The 14,431-nt window shown below is 49.9% G+C and overlaps 1 protein-coding gene across 1 annotated transcript in view; it reads left to right on the top strand.

Moving 5' to 3' along the window:
• Positions 1-14,426, top strand: part of OTOF (otoferlin) — a gene marked incomplete at its 3' end in the record, with an annotated part of 98,449 nt that extends 84,023 nt beyond the window's left edge. Inside the window, exons 16-30 of the mRNA XM_026055363.1 lie at positions 84-192; positions 692-875; positions 4,059-4,179; positions 4,858-4,958; positions 5,431-5,521; positions 6,379-6,495; positions 7,199-7,351; positions 7,834-8,023; positions 8,389-8,513; positions 9,827-9,961; positions 10,510-10,671; positions 11,330-11,449; positions 12,734-12,895; positions 13,193-13,355; positions 14,314-14,426. Of these exons, the coding sequence (XP_025911148.1) occupies positions 84-192; positions 692-875; positions 4,059-4,179; positions 4,858-4,958; positions 5,431-5,521; positions 6,379-6,495; positions 7,199-7,351; positions 7,834-8,023; positions 8,389-8,513; positions 9,827-9,961; positions 10,510-10,671; positions 11,330-11,449; positions 12,734-12,895; positions 13,193-13,355; positions 14,314-14,426 (2,046 nt within the window). The remainder of the gene's footprint in view (positions 1-83; positions 193-691; positions 876-4,058; positions 4,180-4,857; positions 4,959-5,430; positions 5,522-6,378; positions 6,496-7,198; positions 7,352-7,833; positions 8,024-8,388; positions 8,514-9,826; positions 9,962-10,509; positions 10,672-11,329; positions 11,450-12,733; positions 12,896-13,192; positions 13,356-14,313) is intronic.
• Positions 14,427-14,431: the final 5 nt, after the last annotated feature.

Raw genomic sequence — 14,431 nt, forward strand, 5'->3', positions numbered from 1 at the left:
CCCTGCTCAGTGGCTTGTCCTCCTAAAGGTTCGTCTGGCTGACCTTAACCTTCCATCCTAATTCCCTGGGTTTCCTCCTGCAGAACTGTACTGGGAAAATGGAGGAATTCTTCCTCTTTGGAGCCTTCCTGGAAGCTACCATGATTGACAGGAAGATTGGTGACAAACCCATCAACTTTGAGGTCACAATAGGTTGGTTGTTTTCTGGGGATGTTGGTTTTGAAACATGCCTGACAGAGAATGCAGGATCCAAGGCCAATAGCAGGGTTTCTCCCCTCCCTTTGCATGCTAACACTTGACAGAGCGTCCAGGGCTCTCAGTTTAGGAAGAAAGTGGTGACTACTTTATTGGCACAAGCCACGTGTGTCTCCGGATCAACCCTTTGCTGTGTGATCTCCTCTCAGCGGTGGATCTGCTCCATCTCTCAGCTGAGAGAACCTGGCTTTGTGCCTCCTGAGGTTAACCACCAAAGGAAGGATGTATATTTCTAATGGCTTGGAAGGGGGCATGAGTAGGGGACAGATTTCTGTCATTAGTTTGCAATTCCTGGTCAGGGTTTCAGAAGGTTGAACTTCACTATCCCCCATGGTTCCTGCAGAGAAGGTTGCTCCCCAACCTGAATTAAAGCCAGGTGACTGAGTCCATTTAACCCCAATGATGTGAGTTACAGTCCTGTGACTTTTTTCCTGAGGTAACTATGGGAACCAAATCGATGGCATGACCAAACCTACCTTGYGGAAGAAGAAAGAGGGAGGGGATGGGGACGAGGAGGAGTCTGAGCTGCTCCAGAACTCAAGTGAGGAAGATGGTGATGAGGATGGAGAGCTGATCTCCATTTCCTCGTCTCAACCCATGAAACCCCTGGTCACAGACAGGTAAGTGTGCCCACCTGGCCACCAAAGGGCCACATTGCCGAGCATTGCAAGGGGAAAGTGAGGGCAGGGACATTGCAGCATTGTAATGAGGTAGGAGAGGTCTCTCTCCTGCCAGCAGTTGGGATACAGGTGGGGGGTGTGCTCCCTTGTCTTGCAGGAGAGGGAATTAGCATCTGGTTTCTGAAACAACTGTAGGATGATGGGAAACAAATTAGGGTTTAGAAACAGGCCCTTCTCTGAGAAGCAGACCCAAAAGCTCCTGGGTAGAGATACAACTCTTAATTCGTTGTCCGAAGGTGTTTCCATGTTTGCCAGGCATCTGAGCTCCCACCAGAGTCAGCAGAGATKAAGTCATTGCAGTCCCTGGAGCCTGGAGAGTCATTCAGCCGACCAGACCTAGGAGCAGCAGTGGGCACTAGATCTCTGCCCTGTGATGGGAGCTTAGATAACTGCTTGTAGAGACCCCGTCTTAGGTATTACAGTCTGACAGCTGAACACCCACCCCCATTTCCTACAGTCCTATGCACTGTTGTAGATTCTCTGATGTCTAATAAAGGTTGAATTCACCTCTCAGCCTACCCCACAGAGGGCCTCTCTCATCCACCTAGCCAGTTATGTGCACAGCACTTGTAGCTATCCACACCCTTARCACTCTACCCCTATAGAAAATTAGGGGAAAGTTAACCACAGATTCAAAAATCATTGGTTGGCATTAAAAAAGCAAATGCACTTCTGTACGTACAAGTTTCATACATCTAGAAAACCAACCTTAAAAAAAAGATCACTCCCTAGGACCCTTTGATGACACAGCAAATATGTGAATGCACAAACCCACTTCTGCATGTCAGGGAGGAAAGAGGAAAGGAGAGGTCTGGGCTTTGCATCTTTGATTTTTTTCTAGCTGCCTGACACGTAAAAACATCATGGAGACCATTTGGAGACTGGCAAAGTCTACCTAGAAATAAGGCATAGATTTCAGTAAAGAAGGTAATTTTTGCTGGGACAAGGTGCATTTTGCTTCCCTTGGGATCTTAAAAGCTAGACAAGGTCACAAACACAAACAGAGGGGAGGATGCAGAAACTGCTGGAGGAAGTTCRTGACAGTGGGTTAGGCAGGAGTTTAGGGTAAAAGTCTTAAAATCCTTTCAGTTTCTTTATTTGTAGCATCTCTCTTTTGGTCAGTCTGTATATCCCCATTCCCTCTAACTATTGGCATGCCTCATTCTCGTGTGTCGGAGAACCAGGATATGGGAAACTGGCTCCTCTTCCTGGGACTGCCAAAACTGCTGGTTTTCATTGAACAAATCACTTCTGTTCTGTCTGCCTCAGTTTCTCCACCGGTAGAATTGAGACAATTCTTTGTGATGTGCAGGTAGAAATTACCCGAAATTACCCTAAATTACAGATGATCCAGATGATAGCTACAAATGTGAATCTAACTGATGCTTTCTACCCCAAGCATCTGGAGCTTCAGAAGGCTTTTCAGAAAGCCCAGAATCGAGCAAGATCAGGGCACGTGTCTTGACATGTCTGGGCTGGGCTTCATCCACGGCCAAGATATGAATACAAAAGACTTGTACTCAGGAAAGCTAAACAGATTTAACCTAATGAGATGCACTTAAAGTGGATTATTTTAACTATTATACCATCAGATAGATGTTCCTAATCAAAATTAACAGAATGACTTAATTCAACTGGGAAATGAAGCAAATTAAATTGAATCAAGACTATCTGCATTCTAGATAAAACTGTCTACCTGGGGTTCCTGCACTTGTTAACCAACCCATCACAAAGGTGAAYGCAGAAGGGAGATGAAAAGCACAAATGTTTTACAGAGCGTATTCCCCTGGGCTCTGCTTTTCATACTCCATTATCAGAGYGCAGGGAGTCTCACACTCGACTGTGGGGCTCTGCTGACATCTTCTGGCTAGAAATAACCCAGATGGCTTCGCAAGATGAGTTGTAGCTGTTTTTTACCTAAGGGTGATCCCAAGTGCAACAGGATCTKCAGTGGCTTTATCTGGGGTGAATCCTAGCTCACAGAAGACGCTCAGACTGCTTTGGGCAGACCAGAAGCATGAACCTGTTCTCCAGGGCATGCCTGGCAGTCCAGCCTCTTCCTCCCCTTAGCTATACCATGACTATTATCTCTCCATGCCACCTCYGTCCCACAGGTGAATGGAAATCTGACAGTGCTGCAAATGCCAGGGGGTCTATAGGAAATGCTCCCCARCATTCAGCATAGGGTGTTAGTGCTTTGGTTTCACTTGGGCTCACTCATGGTTTCTGCCCRCGTGTGCTGTCACACTGGAGCACCTGGCCAATGCACACAGCCCCAACCCAATCTGGGCAGAGGCAAGGGTTAACCCAGGCAAGGCATCCCTGGGGGCATTTTGGATGGGCCTTAGATGGGAGGGGAGAGTTTACCCCAGCCATGACTGGCCCAGTTGCGGGCTTGTGCAGGGACAGGTCTGGTGCTAGGAATCACAGAATAATGGAGGTTGGAAGAGACCTCTGGAGGTCATCTAGTCCAAGTCCCCTGCTCAAGCAGGGTCACCTAGAGCAAGTTGCCCAAGACCATGCCCAGGCGGGTTTTGAATATCTCCAGGGAAGGAGGCTCCACAACCTCCCTGGGCAACCTGTTCAGTCACCCTCACAGTAAAGAAGTTTTTCCTTATGTTCAGATGGAACTTCCTGTGTTTCAGTTTGTGCCCATTGCCTTTCATCCTATTGCTGGGCACCATTGAGAAGAGTCTGGACCCATCCTCTCTACACCCTCCCTTCACATACTTAGACATGTTGTTAAGATGCCCCCTCAGTCTTCTCTTTTGCAGGCTGAACAGGCCCAGCTCTCTCAGCCCTTCCTCATATGAAAGATGCTCCAGTCCCTTAATCATGTTAGTAGCCCTCCGCTGGACTCRCTCCAGTAGCTCTTGTATTGGGGAGCCCAGCACTGGACACAGTACTCCAGATGCGGAAGGGTGCTAGGAGAGATGGTGTCCCTGTCCTTGAGCGTGCACTTCATATAAGCTACTTCCAGCCCCCTTTCTTCCTGGCCTGTGCTCACATATATCCGTTTCCCCATCACAGCACTCTCTAACATGCCAGGAGAGGTGGGGGACAGTGGCCTTTCCTGTCTGGGAGCGATCCTAGCACAGAGCATCCTTCTGCCTCCTGTTGCAGGAACTACTTCCACCTGCCATACTTTGAGAAGAAGCCCTGCATCTACATCAAGAGCTGGTGGCAAGACCAGCGCCGGAGGCTGTACAATGCCAACATCATGGACAAGATTGCAGACAAGCTGGTCAGTATGTGCTAGGGATGGAGCTGGCTTGCGGGATGGGACAGGCCGTAAGGCACATCCAGGCTCCCTGCATGCCTCTGCAGCTTGTCACAAAACAGGGACAAGCCATTGCAGAGAGCCTTTAGCAAACTCATGCCAGAAAGGAGGAAGCTTCCCAATACTAAACACTCCACAAATTGAATGGCCAAACCCCAGGAGTTTAATGAATTTTGGTGTGGGTCAGATCCAGAGGTCCCCACAGAAGGGAGAAGGAAGGTGGGGAGGCTTTGCCTCTCTGGACTCCTGGAGTGAACCACTTTTGTGGCAGAGCCTCCTCTGTAGTCTTAACTAATTTCTGAGGAGCCTTTGTGATGGCTCCAAGTGGAGAGGGTCACGATAAGCTTCCTAGCAAGAGATCTGCAAAGAGAAAGCTTGGCAGATCCAGCAGAGATGAGGTGAACCTTGCCTAACTAGTCTCTCAGGGGAGGTGGTGAAATTTGCATCAACTGGAGCCAGTTTCTCCCAGGCAAACGTGTCAGATTTGAGCTCTATGGCAGGAAAGCCTGGGGAAGAAGTAGATGTTTCCTATTGGCAGTGACAGGACTGCTCTCCATGGGGCAGCTCTGGTGCTAAACCTCACCCTGCTGCGGGGCTCTGCCCCACTGCCCCCTTCACCGCTTCCTCTCATTGCCATTCCAGGAGGAAGGCCTCAACGATGTGCAGGAAATGATCAAGACAGAGAAGCCGCACCCGGAGCGCCGGCTCCGAGGGGTCCTGGAGGAACTGAGCAGTGGGTGCTTGTGAGTAAAAGCTAGCAGAGGCTGCACACCGAAGACCTGTGCTCTCAGCTGGGCTATGGGCGAGGTCATGGGATTGAGAACATAAGCTTACCTTGCCTTATGCCATGAAATAATGAGCAAGCATTTTCTTGCCTTAGCACAACACCACACTGGCTGCCTTCTGGTTTGGAGCATGGGCAAGGTGGTACTCACATCTGCTTTCCAAAGACCCTCATCCAGTGATGAAAGCCACAAGGACTCAGTCTTGTGGCCTCCACAGACTGGTATCTGAGCGGTACCCACTCCTTATGCATGACTTTCAGCTCTGGGTGTAAATAGGTGACTTGGCCATGTTTGCAGAGCACACCGAAGGAACAAGGGCACTTCCCTCCAGCAAAGTGCCCTACTGCTAGCAAAGATCCAGCCTGCCAAGGCTGCTTGCAGAGAGCCAGCAGGCTTTCRCGGGATTCATGCTGATGATCTTTTCCATCAGGCGCTTCGTGACCTTGGCTGACAAGGACCAGCACCACTCTTCCCGCACGAGGCTGGATCGAGAAAGGCTCAAGTCCTGCATGAGGGAGCTAGTAAGTGTGGTTCAGCTGGAGAGGAAAGGGAGGAAGTTTCAGGAATGGGGTTGGACCCCGTCAATGCAATGGGGAAATTTGGTCCTTAGGGGTACTGATTTCCAGTCTCTGTGGATTGATGGTTTGAGGTTTATTTCTAAAGAGGGGAACTCAAGAGCACTTCTGGTCTTGCACAGGTCCCAGGTGACACCTGGGTCCACACCACTACCTCCCCTCCATCACACTCTGCTTTGCATTGGAAAGAAATCCAGGAGTGCAGACAAGGAGCTACACTATTGTCAAGGAGTTCAGGAGACCGGGAAGCAGGAATTTAGGGGACCCTGCAGAGCACAGCTGCTCCAGGGGTAGATATGCCCTAGACATTTGGAGCTGGTAACCCAACTCCTTGAAAAGAAGATGCACAAAGATCARGTGGCACAACCAAGGAACAACAGCTTCATTAGCCAGCTGCATACAACAGAGTGATGAACTTAACATGTGAAAGCCTCTGTGTTCCCTATTCCGAACTGCCAGATGATGATTTACAGTGGAGTCAGAGAAAGGGGAGAGACTATCCTCAACACAAGGCTTGAAGCCACCCCAAAATGCCATAAGCACAACTGACACCTCTCTGTCCTGTGGCACATCCTGCTGGGACAGAAATCTCTGCGCTGTGTCAAGGGCCCTTCCTATGTCCTGATGAGGTTAACAAATGGGTGTCAGAAGTACCATTACCTGGATGCACATGGCAGGACTAAGGCATTTGTCTCCTCACCATCCCTTCCCAAACACAGAGAGACCTGTCTGCTGCTTTTCCCTTCTCTATGCTCTGTTCTGCTCTCATTCACAATGTGTCCTGGGCTCCCTTTTAATCACAGGAGAACATGGGGCAGCAAGCCACGACTCTGCGGTCACAGGTGAAGAAGAACACCATGAAAGACAAGCTGAAGTTGGTGCAAAACTTCCTGCAGAAACTCCGGTTTTTGGCTGATGAGGTGAGTCGCTCTCCACATGGAGAGCACCTGTTAGCTGGGTCAGCTCATGGGCACAGCTCCTGGGATGGACACAGCATCCAGGATGGATGGAGGCCTCTTCACAAATCCTGCAGGCTTTATCCCAAAGCTCTCCAAAGAGCTACTTTAACAATTCTCTACCTGGCAAAGATCAGAGATGGCTGCATGCTGCTTACTTTAACACTGTGTAGACRTTTGCCACCTTCTGATGGTTTATCCCCTGGGGGATTGCACAGCCTTGCTATGGCTCAAGGCAGGCAAAACCCACCCTTTAGCTCAACTGCAAGAGGACTCAGTCTGTTACTGTCTGGGAAGGGCTCTTTAACTTATATTAATGCTGACCCATTCTAATCCAGTAGTGTATGGGCAAACCTGGAAGGCATGGGACAGTTTATGGACTGACTATGCAAAGCTGCCAGCTGGCCAAAAATATACGGGTGATTTACTCCAGGCCAGGGCCCTGCCTTGAGCCCTGGACCAGGCTGAGAAACTCCCTCCCCTACAAGYCAGGTCCCATCAAAACTGCTCCAGGGATGCCCTGTCCAGGGCTAACCCTGGCCTCACTTGGGCATGGGTTGGGACTGGGCATTTTGGCTTGTGCAGACAGTGTACCAGGATGGACAGCCATGCCTCAGTGGTTAGAAAGGGCGGAGATGCTGACAGGCCTCTTCATTGGTGTTCACAGCCCCAGCACACCATTCCCGACATCTTCATCTGGATGATGAGCAACAACAAACGCATCGCCTACGCCCGCATCCCTTCCAAGGACATCCTCTACTCTATTGTGGATGAGGAGATGGGCAAGGACTGCTCCAAAGTGAAGACTGTCTTCCTCAAGGTGCCTGCCCATCTTCTCTGGGGGAGCTGCAACTAAGAGGAGGGAGGTGGAGCAGAGACAGAATGGGAGGATGGGGGATGGAAATGGGAAAGTTGGGTACCAGATTTTGCTGGTGATTGAATATTAGGAAAAACAGACCTGTACTCTACCTGTAGTTGTGGAAGTTTGTTGCTAGAAAGTGTGAATCATTGGTCTTAGAGTCTGGTAGGTGACAAATGTCTGGAAGGAGAGAGGTGTCTTATCCAGTCTGCTAGGAAAGGAGATACTGGCTTAAAAAGAGGAAGTCAACATTCTGTGAAGAATATGATGCATGAGATAGAGTAGCGGACATGATCCAGAATGATGAGGGGTGGATCCCTGGGTTTAAGGAGCAGTGGCACAAGCTGAGGCACCAGAAGGAGGTGGGTGCTGCAAAAGGTTATCTGTCCAATCTGTAAGGCCTCCCCTATCTCCCTGTAAACTCTCTTGTCCCTTGTGCCCAGCTACCTGGGAAGAGGGGCTTTGGACCTGCAGGCTGGACAGTTCAAGCCAAGATGGAGATTTACTTGTGGCTGGGCCTCAACAAGCAGCGCAAAGACTTCCTGAGTGGCCTGCCCTGTGGCTTTGAGGAGAAGAAGACAGCCAGAGGCCAAAACCTGCCGTCCTTTCCACCTATCAGCCTCCTTTACACCAGTAAGAGGGCAGGATGTGGAGAAGGCAGGAGGGACCCTGGTTCAACACCACTCGGGCCAAGGGGCTTCCAGGAACTAAGGGGGAAATACTTCCAAGTGTCCCAATCTGAGGTCTCACATTGATCCCATGGGGAACCAGGGTGGGGGAAATGTGCACCCTTCTCCTTACCCCATTCGCTGCTGTCATTCTGCACATCATGAGCAGGACTCTGAGGAAGTCCATATCCATTCAGGGTCCACGCTTTGAGCCAATTTCCTTCATACACGCTGACCCTGAGCAAAAGTGAGCTTCTGAAACCTTACTCTCCATGGCTGAGCTCCAGGGATGCATACCAAGTTGTCTCACTTCCCTTCTTTTTGTCACAGAGAAGCAGGTGTTCCAGCTGCGAGCGCACATGTACCAGGCTAGGAGTTTGTTTGCTGCCGACAGTAGTGGTCTTTCAGATCCCTTTGCTCGAGTCTTCTTCATCACCCAGAGCCAATGCACCGAGGTAAACACTGTTTCCTGACCTGGAGAATGGACAGTCTCTGGGATTGAATGTGATACTTGTCCCATCAGCTGTCCATCTTGCTCCCCTGCCATGGGGCTGGGTCTCCTGACTACTGGTGAATCATGGTCCTGGGGTGGGAAAGTGGCCATAGCACTGGGATTTGACTCTTTGAAGAGGTCTTGTGCTCATAGGATCCCTGTTGGAAACCCCTTCCCCAGCTGCAGGCAAGTCCAACAGCCCTTTCACCCCATGTCCCCATGCACAAGCACACGGCCACCCTATGTCTGTGTGGCTGAGATTTCATCTATTTGGTGAGGAGAAACTGGACCATGCTGGAAGCAGGAGGTGTTTCTGTGCCTTCCCTTCCTGTGCTGAAGACTGCCAAGCTTTAGCAAGCTTCATAGAAGCTGGGAATGATTTGTGTGTGCCTKCCCACTGTTTTTTCCTGGAAGAGTCCAGGGAGATACGCTATGGCTCACTGGCCCACAGACCAAGCACCAGCCTGTGCTGGTGAATTGCAGCCTGTGACATGGCTCAGACAGGCCAGGGCTGTGGTCATTCACCAGAACTCATACCCATGGCTGCCCCTTTGCAGGGTACTATTTTGCCCTGATTTTACAGAAGGAAGGAAGCAGATTCTTAGCAGAGAAAATCAGAACATCAGACCCAGGGATGAACTCTGGAAGATGCAAGCATCTTCGGTCAAGATCTGCAAAGCAAATTAGACCTTTAACTCCCCTTCATTTGGATCAGGTTTCAGATCCTATTGTGGATCTGTCCCATCTCTTGCCCCATGAGCCATCAACTCTACACTCTGTTTATCACCAGGTGCCTTCACACTATGATGCAGTAAATATCTGCAAATCAAAGCTCTGCTTGGCGACGGCATTGATACCCAGTTGACTGCAGACTGCCACAGTGTACACATGTGCATCAGAGCTGCCTAAGTTCTCTTAATAAGCAATGGAGAGAAAAGGACCCTTAAATGGCAAATAACATTTAATCTATTTTAGCCATACACTTTAGGAAGAGAAAAATTGCACCATAAAGAGATTGCTTTCTCTCCACTACCTGTAAAGGAATCCTGGGGTGACTACCATGAAGTAGTGGAGCCTTTATGTTGTGGACATGTAATGTGACACAAGATAAATCCCCTCATATTTTCAAAGTAACCTCCCCCCTCCTCCCAGTACTGCAAATGTCCCTGTGCAGGAAAACTGAGATCAATGTCCTGTCTGCTCCCCTTGTTCAGACTCTTAGGCCCTGGCTGGTAATCCTAGCTGGAGTGGTAAATCCTGTTCCCATTCTTCCAGGTTCTCAATGAAACCCTTTGTCCAACCTGGGACCAGCTGCTGGTCTTTGACAACTTGGAGCTATACGGAGAAGCTCATGAGATGCGAGATGACCCTCCCATAATTGTCATTGAGATCTATGACCAGGACACAGTGGTAAGATGAATCTCAGCAGAGGAAAGCGTTTCTGATTCAGGCGCTGAGATCACTCATGGCAAGGCAGATGGCACAGAAGATGTGAGAAACAGCATTTCTCATGACCTGTGGAAGATGTTTCCTCCATGTTTCCCAGAGCACAGAAGAAACTAGGAGCCTCTGCTGCTCATTAATCTCTTGGACTCAGCTTATTGGTATCTTATGTTTGGACAGCAAAGCAAGAGTTCATGTGAGGCTGGAGGCAAGAAGATATTACTCTAGTCTCTCCCTCTAGAACCGTGCTCTGTCCTGGCCTCCTTGCTGCCCCAGACCTAGACCACCTCCTTCACCTTACTTAAAGATGTTGGTGCATTAGGAAGGGCCTGGCAGATGGAAAGCCACCAGTGAAAGGTGGCACTGAGCTTTGGTCACACATGTCCAGCAGGCTGGCCCTGTTCTGACCATGCTGGGGAGTGCTGTGAGGCTAACTGTAGAGACCTTTTGTTGGTCTCTCAAGTCAGACAAGAAGCCCCATGCAACAAGCCCAAGTGCTCTCTTTGTCTTTCCAGGGCAAAGCTGACTTCATGGGCCGCACCTTTGCCAAACCCGTGGTGAAGATGTCAGATGAACAGTACTGCCCTCCGCGGTTCCCTCCGCAGCTGGAGTACTACCAAATCTACCGGGGCAACTCCACGGCAGGCGACCTGCTGGCTGCCTTTGAGCTACTCCAGGTACCAGCCGGACAGAGCCATCCCAGACCAAGGGAGGGAATAGATGGGGAGGGGGTGTGAGTGAGAGCTGCGTTTAATCCATGCTTATATTTCTTAGGTGCTGCAAAGAGTGGTTAGTTCATACACCCTAGAAAAGCTAGGAGGGTTTACCACAGCTACTAACAGCTCAGTGTGAGGGCAGCTCCGGAAGAGTTATGCTGGTCAAGGTGGTGTGCAGTGAGTTCCAGTTTCTTTCTGGACAGGGAACCCTACTAAAGCATTGCGCCAGCACAAACTCTCTGCAACATCACTGGGATACGAAAGAGGCCAATGGGAGTCTTGGTTCTCTCAGAGATGCCAATGGGAAAGTCCCAGATAAAAGGGGTGTGAGTTCACACCAGCATCCCAAGAACATGGCAAAATTTTTGCTGTGTAGTCTCTAGGGGTAGCAGAGCTAAGCCCTCCCTCTTTCCTGCCTCCTTTCCCATATAACAAAACTCTCTTGTTCTTGTAGATCTTATGGTCCATAGAGGAAGATCATATATCCCATGTGTCTTTGACAAGGAGTTCAGGGTGGGACTAAACTCCCTCTGTAGGTGCCCATCTCTTTCCATTGACTAGGCAGACCAGGAGATGCCTGGATTTGAGCAGATCCTAATCCATGATGCATCTCTTCCAGATTGGACCTGGGGGTAAGTCAGACCTGCCCCCTATCGATGGACCCACTGACATCGACCGGGGTCCCATCCTGCCAGTGCCATTGGGGATTCGTCCGGTGCTGAGTAAATACAGAGTAGAGGTAATTGCATTGGCAGAAGAGGGGTTCATCTTGGGGCACCAGACTTTAATGCTCAGCAGCCGGGTACTGTGTTGTCATGGACTCAAACATATCACATTATGAGGGCTACATCTGTTGTGCAAGGATGATGTAAGGCAGAAGACTCTGTCAGTGGTATTTGAAGGCCAGGAGGGATCTTTGAGGTTCTGACAACAAGTTAGACACCTACAGCCAGATGTTTGCATTGCAAGGACCTGTCTGTACTGGCTGCACAGGGAGCTAGGCTGCAGCAGCCCTAAAAAAAGCAGGAGACTGGATCACTACCTGTTCTCTTAACTGTGGGCACCATAGCAAGCTTCGGGCCTGCAGTAGAGGGCACTTGGGCTGAGATTCAGTGGAGTGCACACTAGGGGTGTACATCTGCACCTGAAGTAATCACCCTGATTTTCCCTTAGTATCAGTGGGGGAAAAATTATCAATTTAGGTCAAATGAGCTTCATACTATCAATCTCAGACATCAAAGATAGGATGCCTCTTGCTTATCTGTAGGTGTCTGCCAGGATGACACATCCATCAGGGCTCCCCACCCTAGGCTGACTTGGTAGACAGTGGTGATCTGGGCAATAAAGACAGCGATGTTTGGTGCGACTCACCAGGCTGTTGTAGGTATCTTTGCCACGCTGAGATGCTGCCGACCAGATCCTCAACGACTCTAAAGGGATCCTGTCTCCCTATCTTGTAGACATTTGCATCTGATCAAATAAATACTACTTCTCTGATGTGCAGTGTGAATATGGCCATAGGGGAGCAGGAGGTGGAAAAAAATCTCAGTTTAGGGGGACTTTATATCATGGTGCTAGTCTATTATACCAAGAAAGGAGAGGCAAGGATGCAGTCATTTCGCTAGTGATACTTAAATCATCTGTCAAAATGATGCCAGTGCTGAATTAAAAGACACTGAGGATGGGCTAAACTGGTTTGGTCCTGCTCTAGGGAGTCTCAGGGCAGAAAAGGGCTAGGAGAGGAGTGCTGAGGGCATCAGAAAGGAGATCTGAGGCTGTTGCAGATCAGTCATGGGGTGGATTGCATGGGGTGTCAGCAAGAGACCATGTTGCACCCCTGGGCGGCAAGGAGAAGGAAAAGAAGCTTCAGAGCTCCATTGCTCCCTGGGTCATTATGAGTGCAGCGAGGGGTCCTTGCTCCCAGGGAATGAGAAGAACCAACTCCTTTGGCTCCAGTAAAGAGGTCTGGCACCTGCCGAGGGCAGTTCTTCTCACATTCACACCTTTCCTCCTCCTGCCCTAGATCTTGTTCTGGGGACTCAGGGACCTGAAGAGAGTGAACCTGGCTCAGGTGGACCGGCCCCGCGTGGACATTGAGTGTGCTGGAAAGGGGGTCCAGTCAGCCCTCATCCAGAACTACAAGAAAAACCCCAACTTCAGCACTTTGGTCAAGTGGTTTGAAGTGGTGAGTATTCCCTCTGTCCTCTGAGCCCTTGGCCAAAATCCAGACTTTCCTGGAGCCCAAATTGTGGCTGTTGGCCCCTTGCTTCAGTTTCCCCACAATAATGAAGGAAGTGAGCTCCAGCCTAGCTGGTGATCGCCTTTCCCTGATGGCTCCCAGGCTCAACTCTACTAGAGTTACACAAGACCTCTTCCTCCAACATGATCCCTGTTTTAGTCCCTACTGGCCTTTTGAACCACCAAAATAGATGTCCTGCAGCCTACATCCAGCCCTTGATAACCAGCAAACCTTTGCTTCTAGGACCTCCCGGAGAACGAACTGCTCCACCCACCCCTCAACATTCGGGTGGTGGACTGCCGGGCTTTTGGGCGTTACACCCTGGTGGGGTCCCATGCCGTCAGCTCCCTCCGAAAGTTCATCTATCGCCCGCCAGATAAGAAAGCCCAACACTGGAATATGACAGGTACCAGGCTTGGGCCCAGGGGGACAGGCTGGTGTGGTCATCAGCGGGAAACTGCACACAACTGGGGGAGGTGGAAAAGAGGGATATGGGTAGTGGGCTGTAAGGACTATGGGACACTGTCTGCTTGTTGGTTAAGTGAACTGTGATTCAGGGTTCACCTCAAGGGGCTGAGAAACCATGGGGTATGAGGCTATCATTGCCTTTTGATTTTTTTTTGATCCATGGGTCTCACTGTGATAACTGCTTGCTCTTCCTGATACCTGTAAGACAAGAAAGGCTGGTTCACCTCCAACATATCTGTGTTTCTACGGTTCTACAATCCAGTCTAGCTGCTGTGTATGGCATTAGAGTCTCCATTCAAGCTGGTCATCCAGTTGGTACATAGCACTGAAGTCTGAATTAGGAACATCTCATCCTAAAGCAGGTGCCTGCAGGTGATCAGCAGRGCCTTGCTCTAAACTCTGATGACTGTATTCAGATTTCCACTGATGATAAAACACTTTCAGGACAGACAGCCCAGGCTCCCATGGAGGAGACAGAGTCCATACACTTAATGTAGTCTGGAGGGCTGGACTTGTTGTGTCATTGCAAGCACCTTTTATGCCTAGGGGACAGGACTTGTGCTCTATACTAGACTAAATTACTTTGATAGCCAGTGATTCTAAGGAGAACATGGGATGGCTTGCTCAGATGGAGATGCCTCCCCTGTGGACATTTATAGCAAGGGGAGATTAAATGTCACGAGGACAGCAGCAAGACCAGCAGTGTTSCTGGCAGTGAGGTGGCCACTGTTTGAATCCTAACCAATGTGCTCATTTCCCTGCTTTGGTCCTTATCTAAACAAGGCGGTCACACATCTCTCCTGCCTGAACCCTGTAGGATTTCGCTTGAGCTCTCAGTTTCTRCTCTGCACTATCCCTCCTCTCTTTTTCTCTGTCTTTCTCTGTCCTCTGTCCAGTTAAACTGCTCAATGGCTATCTGGCAAYGGCCAACAGAGGCCTTCGCTCTCGCCCCACAGGGGAGATTGTTGTCAATATGGAACCTGAGGTTGCCATCAAGAAGATGGAGACGATGGT

The sequence above is a fragment of the Apteryx rowi genome, unplaced genomic scaffold (genome assembly GCF_003343035.1).
Source record: "Apteryx rowi isolate R43461 unplaced genomic scaffold, aptRow1 scaffold_991, whole genome shotgun sequence".
NCBI lineage: Eukaryota > Metazoa > Chordata > Aves > Apterygiformes > Apterygidae > Apteryx > Apteryx rowi.